This window comes from Oncorhynchus mykiss, chromosome 30 (assembly GCF_013265735.2).
Source record: "Oncorhynchus mykiss isolate Arlee chromosome 30, USDA_OmykA_1.1, whole genome shotgun sequence".
NCBI classification, from domain to species: Eukaryota; Metazoa; Chordata; class Actinopteri; order Salmoniformes; family Salmonidae; genus Oncorhynchus; species Oncorhynchus mykiss.
Genome location: NC_050570.1, coordinates 9,958,546 through 9,971,655, shown reverse-complemented (window position 1 = coordinate 9,971,655; position 13,110 = coordinate 9,958,546). Strand labels below are relative to the sequence as shown.

Sequence of the window (13,110 nt, the reverse complement as noted above, 5' to 3'; positions counted from 1 at the left end):
TTTTTCTCTCTCTTTTTCTCTCCTCTGTTTTTCTCTGTTTTTCTCTCTTTCTCTCTTTTTCTCTCTTTTTCTCTCTCCTCCTCTCTCCTCTCTCCTCTCTCTTTCTCTCTCTTCCCCCCCATGGGAAAGTTAATAAAGAGAACGAAAGCAGAAGCACCGTTTTAAAGTAAAGCCACCGCAATTAGTCTGACTGTAGGACTGCTGCAGCTATAGAAACTGAGCCAACAGCCAGTAAGCTTAGAAACTGAGTGGATTACCAGACGCATCATGTGGACCCAGTCAGGATACTGCCATCACTTCCCCGGACATCCCTTCTACCATGCGCCCTCCTGCAGGTGTGTACTACTACAGTGCCTTCAAGAAGTATTCACACCCCTTGACTTTTTCCACATTTTGTTCTTACAAGGTGCGATTAAAATTGATTACATTTTTTGAAATTGTCAACGATCTACACAAAATACTCTGTCAAAGTGGAAGAAAAATTCTAATATGAACAATAAATCACAAATATATCTAGATGAGATAGGTATTCAGCCCCCTGAGTCAATACATGTTAGAATTGCCTTTGGCAGCAATTACAGCTGTAAGTCTCCGAGAGCTTTGCACACCTGGATTGTACACTATTTACACATTATTCTTAAAAATTATTCAAGCTCTGTCAAGTTGTTTGTTGATCATTGCTAGATAGCCATTTTCAAGTCTTGCCATAGATTTTCAAGACGATTTAAGTCAAAACTGTAACTAGGCCACTCAAGAACATTCAATATCGTCCCGGTAAGCAATGTATTTGGCCTTGTGTTTTAGGTTATTGTCCTGCTGAATGGTGAATTTGTCTCCCAGTGTCTGTTGAAAAGCAGACTGAACAAGGTTTCCCTCTAGGATTTAGCCTGTGCTTAGCTCTATTCAGTTTATTTTCATCCCACAAAGCTCCTTAGTCCTTGCCGATGACGAACATACCCATAACATGATGCAGCCACCACCATGCTTGAAAATATGAATAGTGGTACTCAGTGATGTATTGTGTTTTGCTTTAGTGCATTGCAAACAGGATGCATTGTTTAGGAATATTTTTATTCCGTACAGGCTTCCTTCTTTTCACTCTGTCAGTTAGGTTAGTATTGTGGAGTAACTACAATGTTGTTGATCCGTCCTCAGTTCTCCTATCACAGCCATTAAATACGGTAACTGTTTTAAAGTCACCATTTGCCTCATGGTGAAATCCCTGAGCGGTTTACTTCTTCCCCAGCAACTGAATTAGGAAGGACACCTGTATGTTTGTAGTGACTGGGTGTATTGATACACCATTCAAAGTGTAATTAATAACTTCACCATGCTCAAAGACATTTTTATATGTCTGATTTTTTTACCCTTCTACCAATAGGTGCCCTTCTTTGCGAGGCATTGGAAAACCTCCCTGAATCTGTGTTTGAAATTCACAGCTCGACTGAGGGACATTACAGATAATTGTATGTGTGGGGTACAGAGATAAGTTAGTCATTAAAAAATAATGTTAAACTATTATTGCACGCAGTGAGTCCATGCAACTTATTATGTAAGCAAATGTTTACTCCTGAACTTATTTAGGCTCGCCATAACAAAGGGGTTGAATAGATATCAAGACATTTCAGCTTTTTATTTGTAAAAATGTACATTATGTGGTGTTGTGTGTAGGCCAGTGACACAACATCTAAATGTAATCCTCTTTAAATTCAGCCTGTAATGCAATTTTTTTAGGAAAAAGTCAAGGGGTGTGAATACTTTCTGAAGGCACTGTACTACTGTTACTACAACTACTGTTACTACAACTACTATCACTGCTACTACTGTTACTGCTACTACTGTTACTGCTACTACTGTTACTGCTACTACTGTTACTACAACTACTACTGTTACTACAACTACTACTGTTACTACTACTACTACTGTTACTACAACTACTGTTACTACTACTACTACTACTACTACTACTACTGTTACTACTACTACTACTGTTACTACAACTACTGTTACTACAACTACTGTCACTGCTACTACTGTTACTGCTACTACTGTTACTACAACTACTGTTACTACAACTACTGTCACTGCTACTACTGTTACTGCTACTACTGTTACTACAACTACTGTTACTACAACTACTGTCACTGCTACTACTGTTACTGCTACTACTGTTACTACAACTACTGTTACTACAACTACTGTCACTGCTACTACTGTTACTGCTACTACTGTTACTACAACTACTGTTACTACAACTACTGTCACTGCTACTACTGTTACTGCTACTACTGTTACTGCTACTACTGTTACTGCTACTACTGTTACTGCTACTACTGTTACTACAACTACTACTGTTACTACAACTACTACTGTTACTACAACTACTACTGTTACTACAACTACTACTGTTACTACTACTACTACTGTTACTACTACTACTACTACTGTTACTACTACTACTACTGTTACTACTACTACTACTACTACTACTGTTACTACTGTTACTACTGTTACTACTACTACTACTGTTACTACAATTACTGTTACTACTGTTACTGCTACTACTGTTACTGCTACTACTACTACTACTGTTACTACTGCTACTACTGTTACTGCTACTACTGTTACTACTACTGTTACTACTACTACTACTACTACTGTTACTACTGTTACTACTACTACTGTTACTACTACTACTGTTACTGCTACTACTGTTACTGCTACTACTGTTACTGCTACTACTGTTACTGCTACTACTGTTACTGCTACTACTGTTACTACTGTTACTACAACTACTACTACTACTACTGCTACTACTGTTACTACTACTACTGTTACTACTACTACTCTACTACATCCTGCTCTCTTCCTATTGATATGCTGTTTATGGCCTGGAAATACAGTAGAGGTGTTCATCAGGGAAGTGTGTTAATGCCGATGATGTACATTTGGACGGAACTGTCGCTGCTGCATTATGGGATCTGACATGGCCGCCAGGCAATCTCAATGTACACTGCTCAAAAAAATAAAGGGAACACTAAAATAACACATCCTAGATCTGAATGAATGAAATATTCTTATTAAATACTTTTTTCTTTACATAATTGAATGTGCTGACAACAAAATCACACAAAAATGATCAATGGAAATCAAATTTATTAACCCATGGAGGTCTGGATTTGGAGTCACACTCAAAATTAAAGTGGAAAACCACACTACAGGCTGATCCAACTTTGATGTAATGTCCTTAAAACAAGTCAAAATGAGGCTCAGTAGTGTGTGTGGCCTCCACGTGCCTGAATGACCTCCCTACAACACCTGGGCATGCTCCTGATGAGGTGGCGGATGGTCTCCTGAGGGATCTCCTCCCAGACCTGGACTAAAGCATCCGCCAAATCCTGGACAGTCTGTGGTGAAACGTGGCGTTGGTGGATGGAGCGAGACATGATGTCCCAGATGTGCTTAATTGGATTCAGGTCTGGGGAACGGGCGGGCCAGTCCATAGCATCAATGCCTTCCTCTTGCAGGAACTGCTGACACACTCCAGCCACATGAGGTCTAGCATTGTCTTGCATTAGGAGGAACCCAGGGCCAACCGCACCAGCATATGATCTCACAAGGGGTCTGAGGATCTCATCTCGGTACCTAATGGCAGTCAGGCTACCTCTGGTGAGCACATGGAGGGCTGTGCGGTCCCCCAAAGAAATGCCACCCCACACCATGACTGACCCACCGCCAAACCGGTCATGCTGAAGGATGTTGCAGGCAGCAGAATGTTCTCCATGGCGTCTCCAGACTATGTCACGTGCTCAGTGTGAGCCTGCTTTCATCTGTGAAGAGCACAGGGCGCCAGTGGCGAATTTGCCAATCTTGGTGTTTTCTGGCAAATGCCAAACGTCCTGCACGGTGTTGGGCTGTAAGCACAACTCCCACCTGTGGACGTCATGCACATTTGCAGTGTTCCTCCTTGCACAAAGGCGGAGGTAGCGGTCCTGCTGCTGGGTTGTTGCCCTCCTACGGCCTCCTCCACGTCTCCTGATGTACTGGCCTGTCTCCTGGTAGCGCCTCCATGCTCTGGACACTACGCTGACAGACACAGCAAACCTTCTTGCCACAGCTCGCATTGATGTGCCATCCTGGATGAGCTGCACTACCTGAGCCACTTGTGTGGGTTGTAGACTCCGTCTCATGCTATCACTAGAGTGAAAGCCCCGCCAGCATTCAAAAGTGACCAAAACATCAGCCAGGAAGCATAGGAACTGAGAAGTGGTCTGTGGTCCCCACCTGCAGAACCACTCCTTTATTGGGGGTGTCTTGCTAATTGCCTATAATTTCAAAAAAGCATGTGAAATGTATTGTCAATCAGTGTTGCTTCCTAAGTAGACAGTTTGATTTCACAGAAGTGTGATTGACTTGGAGTTACATTGTGTTGTTTAAGTGTTCCCTTTATTTTTTTGAGCAGTGTAATTATAGTTTACCAGAGTGGTTTAGCTTTTGCAAAACAATTCTGAATGTTTTTTTCCCCCCAAGGGTTAAAAACATTTGGAAGAAACAATGATGCTAATACAACACTCCGGTTGAGATACAACACTCTGGTTGAGATTGCACATTAGGTTCCTGGCTAACTGAAGTTTCGGAGGTTTTGCGTATGTCGTGGAAGAGAACCAGGGCTGTATTCAGCTGCAAATGTAAATTATAAATTCTTCCATGCTCTAAAGTTGAGTGAAGTCCCCGGGGTTCCTTCCAACTCATCCAGTCGGTTATTTGTTTTGAAGAGAGAGATGAGACTGAACGTTTTAGAACAAAACAGAACTCAACGTCATTTGAAGTAAACGGTTTCAGTTGCAAAACCTTTCTCTCGACTTTAGAGCACTGAAAAATGTATAATTTAGATGTGCAGCTTGTGCCAAACATGGCAGACTTTTCAGATCGGAGTGGCAATGCGTGGAAAGCATACAATTCAAATAAACTACAACTTCTGTTTAAGAACCCAACAGTTAAAGAGCGTTAAAGAGCGTTTGGAGTAAATGGTTTCCGTTGTAAAACGTTTTCCAACAGAGAGCTTTTGGAGTAAACGGTTTCCGTTGTAAAACGTTTTCCAACAGAATCTGCATAAGGAATACACCCAAGGTGAACAGGCTGGTTAGTTTGGTCAATGTCTCAATGCTGTGGAATTAGTTATTGAACTGACCGTAGGTCAAATTACATGTTGACTCTGGGATGTCTTTCAAATAGTGGGCTGGGACAATTTGTAAGTGTTTAACGTAATGTGTTAATATTTGTTATATTTGTCACCCACTTGATTTGGAATTCCCATGGAAATGCCATGATGTGCTAATGAATCCTGGTTGAGGGTAGTGTTACAGACGCTTGCTCTTTGGCTTAAGGCTGGTGGTTCAGAATGTCTAGTACTCTAAATGACATGTAATGCTTTCTTATAGCGTTACTGTTGCCTCCTCATTTTAGCACAGTTTCACTCCACAGAGGATCTGAATAACTGCACAAACCCATTCCCAGGTTTGATGGAGAGATTGGAATCTTTTTGAGGTAATGAGAACGTCTCCTCCTCGTATTAGTGAAATATTCTATTGTTCCAATAGAAGTATCAGTGAAAGATACTGAGATGTCTTCACTAGCTCCATCCCTCTCCAGCAGTAATGACATGATTACATTTATCACACTGTTGCAGATGTGCCCTGCTCTCAAATGAACACCATCAAAAGACACACACACACACACACACACACACAAAACCTCCCCTCAGAAGGTTGAAAATGCTTGGCATCGGCCCTCAAATCCTCACATTCTACAGCTGAGAGCATCTTGACTGGCTACATCACTGCTCGATCGCATGGCGCTACACAGGATGGTGCGGACAGCCTAATGCATCACTGGGGCCAAGCTCCCTGCCATCCAGGACCTCTGTCATGCGGTGTGAAAGGAAGGCCCAAACAATTGTTAGACTCCAGCCACTCAAGCCATAGAATGTTCTCCCTGTTTCCACATGGCAAGCTGTACCAGTGGATCAGGTCCCGACAGTGCGACTATTTTACTTGCATATGTGCTTAAATAAGCAAACATGTTTGGTGTTTGCCAAAAGGTATGTGGGAGACTCCCCAAACTAATGGAAGAAGGTACTCTGGTCAGATGAGCTTTTTGGCCATCAAGGAAAATGCCAGGCGCAAACCCAACACCTCTCATCACCCTGAGAGCAACATCCCCACAGTGAAGCATGGGTGGCAGCATCATGCTGTGAGGATGTTTTTCCATTGGCAGGGACTGGGAAACTGGTCAGAATAGAAGGAATGATGGATGGCACTAAATACAGAGAAATTCTTGAGGGAAACCTGTTACAGTCTTCCAGAGATTTCAGACTGGGACGGAGGTTCAGCTTCCAGCAGGACAATGACCCTAAGCATACTGCTAAAGCAACACTTGAGTGGTTTAAGGGGAAACAGGTAAATGTCTTGGAATGGCCCAGTCAAAGCCCAGACCTCAATCCAATTGAGAATCTGTGGAATGACTTAAAGATTGCTATACACCAGCGGAACCTATCCAACTTGAAGGAGCTGGAGCAGTTTTTGCCTTGAAGAATCCCAGTGGCTAGATGTGCCAAGCTTATAGAGACATACCCCAAGAGACTTGCAGCTGTAATTGCTGCAAAGGTGGCTCTACAAAGTTTTGACTTTGGGGGTGTGAATAGTTATGCACACTCAATGCTTTATCTTGGCCAGTTCGCAGTTTTAAATGATAACTTATTCTCAACTGGCCTACCTGGTTAAATAAAGGTGAAATAAAATAAACTCAAATGTTCTGGTTTTTTGGGTCTTATTTCTTGTTTGTGTCACAATAAAACATATTTTGCATCTTCAAAGTGGTAGGCATGTTGTGTAAATCAAATGATACACCCCCCCCCCCCCCCCCCCCCCCCCTAAAAATCAATTATAATTACAAGCCACTGTATCTACCTCCATCACTCCAGTATCCCTGTCACCTTACTCCTTCCTATACATATCTACCTCCATCACTCCAGTATCCCTACACATTGTAAATATGGTACTGGAACTGACCCTGTATATAGTATGCATGCTTACGTTTCGTGTGCTTCTTATTTTTATTTATTGTGTTTTTGTTCTACCTTGTTATTTTTAGTATTACATTGTTATTGATTACTGCATTGTTGGGATTTAAGTTTGCAAGAAAGGCATTTCACTGTACTTGTTCACGTGACATTGAAACTTGTAACTGGAAACACACACCTGTTTGGTCAGATCTCAATCTTTATTCTCTGTAGACAGATGAGAATTTCATATCACCACCGTTATATTTATGTAATAGCAGGGACTTTTCTTTTAATTCATTACAATCGCAGCTGTTGTTTCCATATTTAATACAACTAGCTAATAACAGTATTTAATTATATTTTAATTAATGCCACCGGCATTAATAATCTCAAATAATGTCTGGAAGTTTAAGGAGTTTTTGTCCTCCAGATTCCGTCTGGCTCCGAGAGAAATTTAGTGATACAATTTATGTGTTTCAATTCAATCTTTAAAAAAACCTGCCCAGTAGCCCCTGTATCTTTAAGTGTAGTGAATATATTGTTTGTGAACTAGACTACCAGGTCATTTCACCTCTTGAGATTGCTGGGATGAATAGTACAGCACCATCCAACCACCTAGCTTTGTCAAGTAGTGCCCTATGTAGGGAATAGGGTGCGATTTGGGACAAAGCCTATGGTTACGGTCCCATTGGTAGAAATCTGACTCACATCTTGAACACTATACTATAGATGATCTCATGGGGATATGCAGGCGGAAGAAACCTCTGGTTCACTTTTGTGTATTCAGTGAAAGTAATGTGAGCCGGGACCTGGCTGACTCGGGTTAATCATTTCCTCACCTGTCAATAAAGCGGACGGTGACACCGATAGACTCCGCCCCTTCTCACTCTCTCCGTTTACATTCAAATGACAGAGTGTTACTTGCTGTTTGAGGAAACGTCTCAGTTGTTTGGGAGGGTAGTCCAGTCGCATGGAGATGAGGTGAGTGTATTTTATGTACACATTTATTTGTATGTAGATTGTGTGTTGAAAATCAAATCAAATTTATTGGTCACATGTGTTTTGCAGATGTTATTGCGGGTGTTGCGAAATGCTTGTGTTTCTAGTTCTGACTGCAGTAATATCTAACAAGTAATATCTAACAGTTTCACAACATATACCCAAAATACACTTAAATCTTAGTAAGGAATGAATTAAGAATATATATACATGTTAGAGTGGCATTGGACTAAGATACAGTGGCATAGCATATAATTTGGTTTCAATGCGTGTATGTGTCTTGTATTCTTTAGTTGCGTGTGTGTGTCTTGTATTCTTTAGTTGTGTGTGTGTGTGTGTGTGTGTGTTTTAATTGTGTGTGTGTGTGTGTTCTTTTAATTGTGTGTGTGTGTGTGTTCTTTTAATTGTGTGTGTGTGTGTGTGTGTGTGTTCTTTAATTGTGTGTGTGTTCTTTAATTGTGTGTGTGTTCTTTAATTGTGTGTGTGTGTGTGTGTGTGTGTGTGTGTGTGTGTGTGTGTGTGTGTGTTTAATTGTGTGTGTGTGTGTGTTCTTTAGTTGTGTGTGTGTGTGTGTGTGCGTGCGCTCTGTCAGCAGCCCATGGTCTCAGCACTGTAAACGGATTGGGCTAGGTGTCACAGCACATCAGGAATGTGGAGGGAGCAGATTGTCTGGGAGCCTCTGCTCATCCTTCTGACACACACACACACACACCTTAATAACAATGGCATATTCCTGACCTGCTGTCCATGCAGATGCAAAACACGATTAACCAGAAAGCCAGGGGATCACCCTATCCATTCACTATCTCATGTCTGAACCTTGCCTCGTTGCTCCTCCTGAACTGTGATAGCCTGCTAACCTTGCCTCGTTGCTCCACCTGAACTGTGATAGCCTGCTAACCTTGCCTCGTTGCTCCACCTGAACTGTGATAGCCTGCTAACCTTTCCTTGTTGCTCCACCTGAACTGTGATAGCCTGCTAACCTTGCCTCGTTGCTCCACCTGAACTGTGATAGCCTGCTAACCTTGCCTCGTTGCTCCACCTGAACTGTGATAGCCTTAACTATTTTGACTTGACATGTTGCCATTGCCTAAATATTTTCCTGACTCTGATCATTAGTTAGGAAAATATATTTAATTGTGACTCAATATTGCAATAATTGAAGATACTTAATACAGATTTAAAAAACACATTGTTCTTTCCTTGTCTGGAAACATCTGGTACAAAATCAAATATTTGTGTGGTAACCTACACAATCTTCATTTGACATCAACTAGTGTATAGAAATCCTAGCCTTGAGACCTTAGGTGTCTTGTTATAGTCATCCTAAACAATGCTGAAGGCATTTCTACCAAACAACCATATTCTGTGTGGCACCACTAGCATTTCAATCTCCTACATCTTAACTGCGGTTGTTCAATTTGCAGAGGAAGAAGAAACTCTGTGAGACTCCCGAGTTCACAAAAAGCTGTTGTGACTGACCTATGAATGTAATTTTTGGTACCAGACTTCAGTTTCATTACTCTGTGCCGTGCTACATTGGGATTGAGAGGATCAGCGATGATCAGAGAGGATCTACTACATTAACCCAGCTGTGGACTCTTCTCTCCTCCCCCCGTCCCCTCTTTTCCTTCCCATCTCGGTCTGTTTGGACAGGTTCCTCTTCCTTCGACTCAATGTTCTCTAGACATTATGCTCTTGGACGCCCACATCATCCCCTAGTTTCTGGATTTTCTTTCTCCGTATCTTCTCGCTTGGACTTTACTGCACCAGCAAACCTGTTGAAGAAACAACGTTGGTATAAAAAGGACCGAAGTCCGTTATCTGTTCCAGTAGCTACGAAAGGAGAGGATTTAAGATGCTAACCAACTGTGTGCAGAGTATGTGCTCCTGTGTACGTCTCAGCAGGTAGGAACTACCAAAGAATGGCCCATGTAGCTTTTCATACTGGTTGTTTGAGTCAAATACTAGTTGCTGTGGTGTGAGGTGTGGCCAGTTGCACTGTCAGTGAGAGATTTGTTGTGAGCTTTCTCGAGGCTTCCAGGGCAGTAGGCAGCCTAGCGGTTAGAGAGTTGGGCCCATAACTGAAAGATTGTTGGTTTAAATACCTGAGCCAACAAGGTGAAAAACCTTTCGACGTGCCCTTGATCAAGGCACTTAACCCTAATTTGCTCCAGGGGCGCCGTACTACTATGCCTGACCCTGTAAAACCACACATTTCACTGCACCTATCTGGTGTATGTGACAACCGAACATCCTTTTTTTGGGGGGTGGGGAGAGCTATGTGTAGCTAATGCATGTAGGCTTACATGTAGTATTATTTTTGGCATGCTCAATCAATAGTGTGCCATGAAACAGACAGTGAGATCATACTGCCATTCCCTGCCAAAGTTTGAACTGGACAACAGATCCAAAGATGGTACAGTATCAAGATAGGCAGAAACTGCTACTCCAATAGAAAACCTGTTTAGTATCTGGTGTGACCACCATTTGCCTCATGCAGCACGACCCATCTCCTTTGCATATACTTGATCAGGCTGTTGATTGTGGCTTGTGGAATGTTGTCCTACTCCTCTTCAGTGGTTGTGCGCAATTGCAGGATATTGGCGGGAACTGGAACTTGCTGTCGTACACGTCAATCCAGAGCATCCCAAACATGCTCAATGGATGATATGTCTGGTGAGTATGCAGGCCATGGAAGAACTTGGATATTTTCAGCTTCCAGGAATTATGTACAAATCCTTGCGACATGGTGATGGCGGTGGATGAATAGCACCACAATAGGCCTCAGAATCTCGTCACAGTATCTCTGTGCATTCAATTTGCCATCGATAAAATGCAATTGAGTTTGTTGTCCGTAGCTTATGCCTGCCCATACCATAACCCTACCACCACTATGGGCCAAACTGCAGTCAGGTCAAGACCAGGTGAGGACGACGAGCACACAGATGAGCTTCCCTGAGACGGTTTGTGTAGACATTCTTTGGTTGTTCAAACACAGTTTCATCAGCTGTCCGGGTGGCTGGTTTCAGACAATCCCGCAGGTGTAGAAGCCGGATGGAGAGGTTCTGGGCTGGCATGGATACACGTGGTCTGCGGTTGTGAGGCCAGTTGGACATACTGCCAAATTCTCTAAAATGATGTTGGAGGCAGCTTATGGTAGAGAAATTAACATTACATTCTCTGGCAACAGCTCTGTTGGACATTCCTGCATACAGCATGCCAATTGCACACTCCCTCAAAACGTGAGACGTGGCATTTTGTTGTGTGACAAAGCTGCACATTTTAGAGTGACCTTTTGTCCCCAGCACAAGGTGCACCTGTGTAATAATGATCATGCTGTTTAATCAGCTTCTTGATAGGCCACAATTGTCAGGTGGATGGATTATCTTGGCAAAGGAGAAATGCTCACTAACAAGGTTATAACAGAATTTGAGCGAAATAAGAATTTTGTCCATATAGAACATTTCTGGGATCTTTTATTTCAACTCATGAAACATGGGACCAACACTTTGCGTGTTGCGTTCAAATTTTTGTTCAGTACATATAAAGTTGTTTTTGACAAATTAAAATGTCCCTTTCACGAGGTTGGCGTGATAACATGTTCAAATACTTAAGACACTGGCTCAACTACTATAGGATGTGCCTTTTTAGATTTTGAGAACATTAAAAACGAAGGAAGAATTGTTCACTTTTCAAATCCCAAACCACGGCCTGGTCTGCTTGCGGAAATCAAGTCTCACGATGGTACACTTTTGGGTTTAGAAACTTTGTGGGTAGGTCTGTAAATGGAAAGCTGAGCAGTGAAAGTGTGTAGAAGACTTGTGTGTGTGGTCTTTTCACACCTGAGCAAGCTGTCAATCTATTGCATGTAGGATAGCAGCACACTCACTATGTCTAAAGCAGAAAGGGTTGCTGCCCTTTACGAAGTAATTCTGAGCATTCCTGTGACTTTTGGAAGTTGCCTGGGTCTTTGAGGCAGTTCTGCAGGCATTGTATCTGTGTGTGTGTGTGTGTGTGTGTGTGTGAAGACTTTAGTTCTGTGTAAGGGAATGCTGTGGGTCTCACATTACTTCAGACGCTGTCCGTGGACCGCGTGGGCACCGCCTCTGTAATCTCAGCCTAATCTGTAACGGCTTTGTGTGCAATCAAAGAATCCACAATAGGATCTCTAAGAGGTGAAATCCAACGCCACTCAATCCAATCCCTCTACTGGGAAATAGACCGGGCACACTGGTATTTGTCAATAGGAGTGGGACAAACCAATGTGATCTGATGGGAGGGAGCCAGACCGCTTCAACATGACTGTTGTTGAATGCAGCAGAAACACTGGCACCCAGGCTATGGTGCTGTTCGACATTGCCGTTCTAACTTGTTTTTCAAACGAGATGGCCTAAACAAATCCCTTCAATGCTTCTTTACACCAAACTCCCTCTATCCCAACCCAGTGGAAACGAGGCAAACTCTCTCTATCTCAACCCAGTAGAGACGAGGCAAACTCCCTCTATCCCAACCCAGTGGAGACGAGGCAAACTCCCTCTATCCCAACCCAGTGGAGACGAGGCAAACTCTCTCTATCCCAGCAAACTCTCTCTATCTCAACCCAGTGGAGATGAGGCAAACTCTCTCTATCCCAACCCACTAGAGACGAGGCAAACTCTCTCTATCCCAACCCACTAGAGACGAGGCAAACTCCCTCTATCCCAACCCAGTGGAGACGAGACAAACTCCTCTCTATCCCAACCCACTAGAGACGAGGCAAACTCCCTCTATCCCAACCCAGTGGAGACGAGGCAAACTCTCTCTATCCCAACCCAGTGGAGACGAGGCAAACTCTCTCTATCCCAACCCACTAGAGACGAGGCAAACTCCCTCTATCCCAACCCAGTGGAGACGAGGCAAACTCTCTCTATCCCAACCCAGTGGAGACGAGGCAAACTCTCTATCCCAACCCACTAGAGACGAGGCAAACTCCCTCTATCCCAACCCAGTGGAGACGAGGCAAACTCTCTCTATCCCAACCCACTAGAGACGAGGCAAACTCCCTC

At 42.9% G+C, this 13,110-nt stretch overlaps 1 protein-coding gene across 8 annotated transcripts in view; it reads left to right on the top strand.

The window, feature by feature from the left end:
* LOC110521287 (pleckstrin homology domain-containing family A member 7) overlaps positions 1-13,110 on the top strand; it is a 169,754-nt gene that overhangs the window by 41,822 nt on the left and 114,822 nt on the right. The window contains exon 1 of one of the 8 annotated variants that reach the window (XM_036969415.1): positions 65-335. The exons of 6 other annotated variants lie outside the window; for them this stretch is intronic. In XM_036969415.1, the coding sequence (XP_036825310.1) occupies positions 268-335 (68 nt within the window). In that variant the 5' untranslated portion in view covers positions 65-267. Of the gene's footprint in view, positions 1-64; positions 336-7,943; positions 8,045-13,110 lie in introns of those variants that run through there. One more of the 8 variants, XM_036969416.1, reaches the window with a different exon arrangement.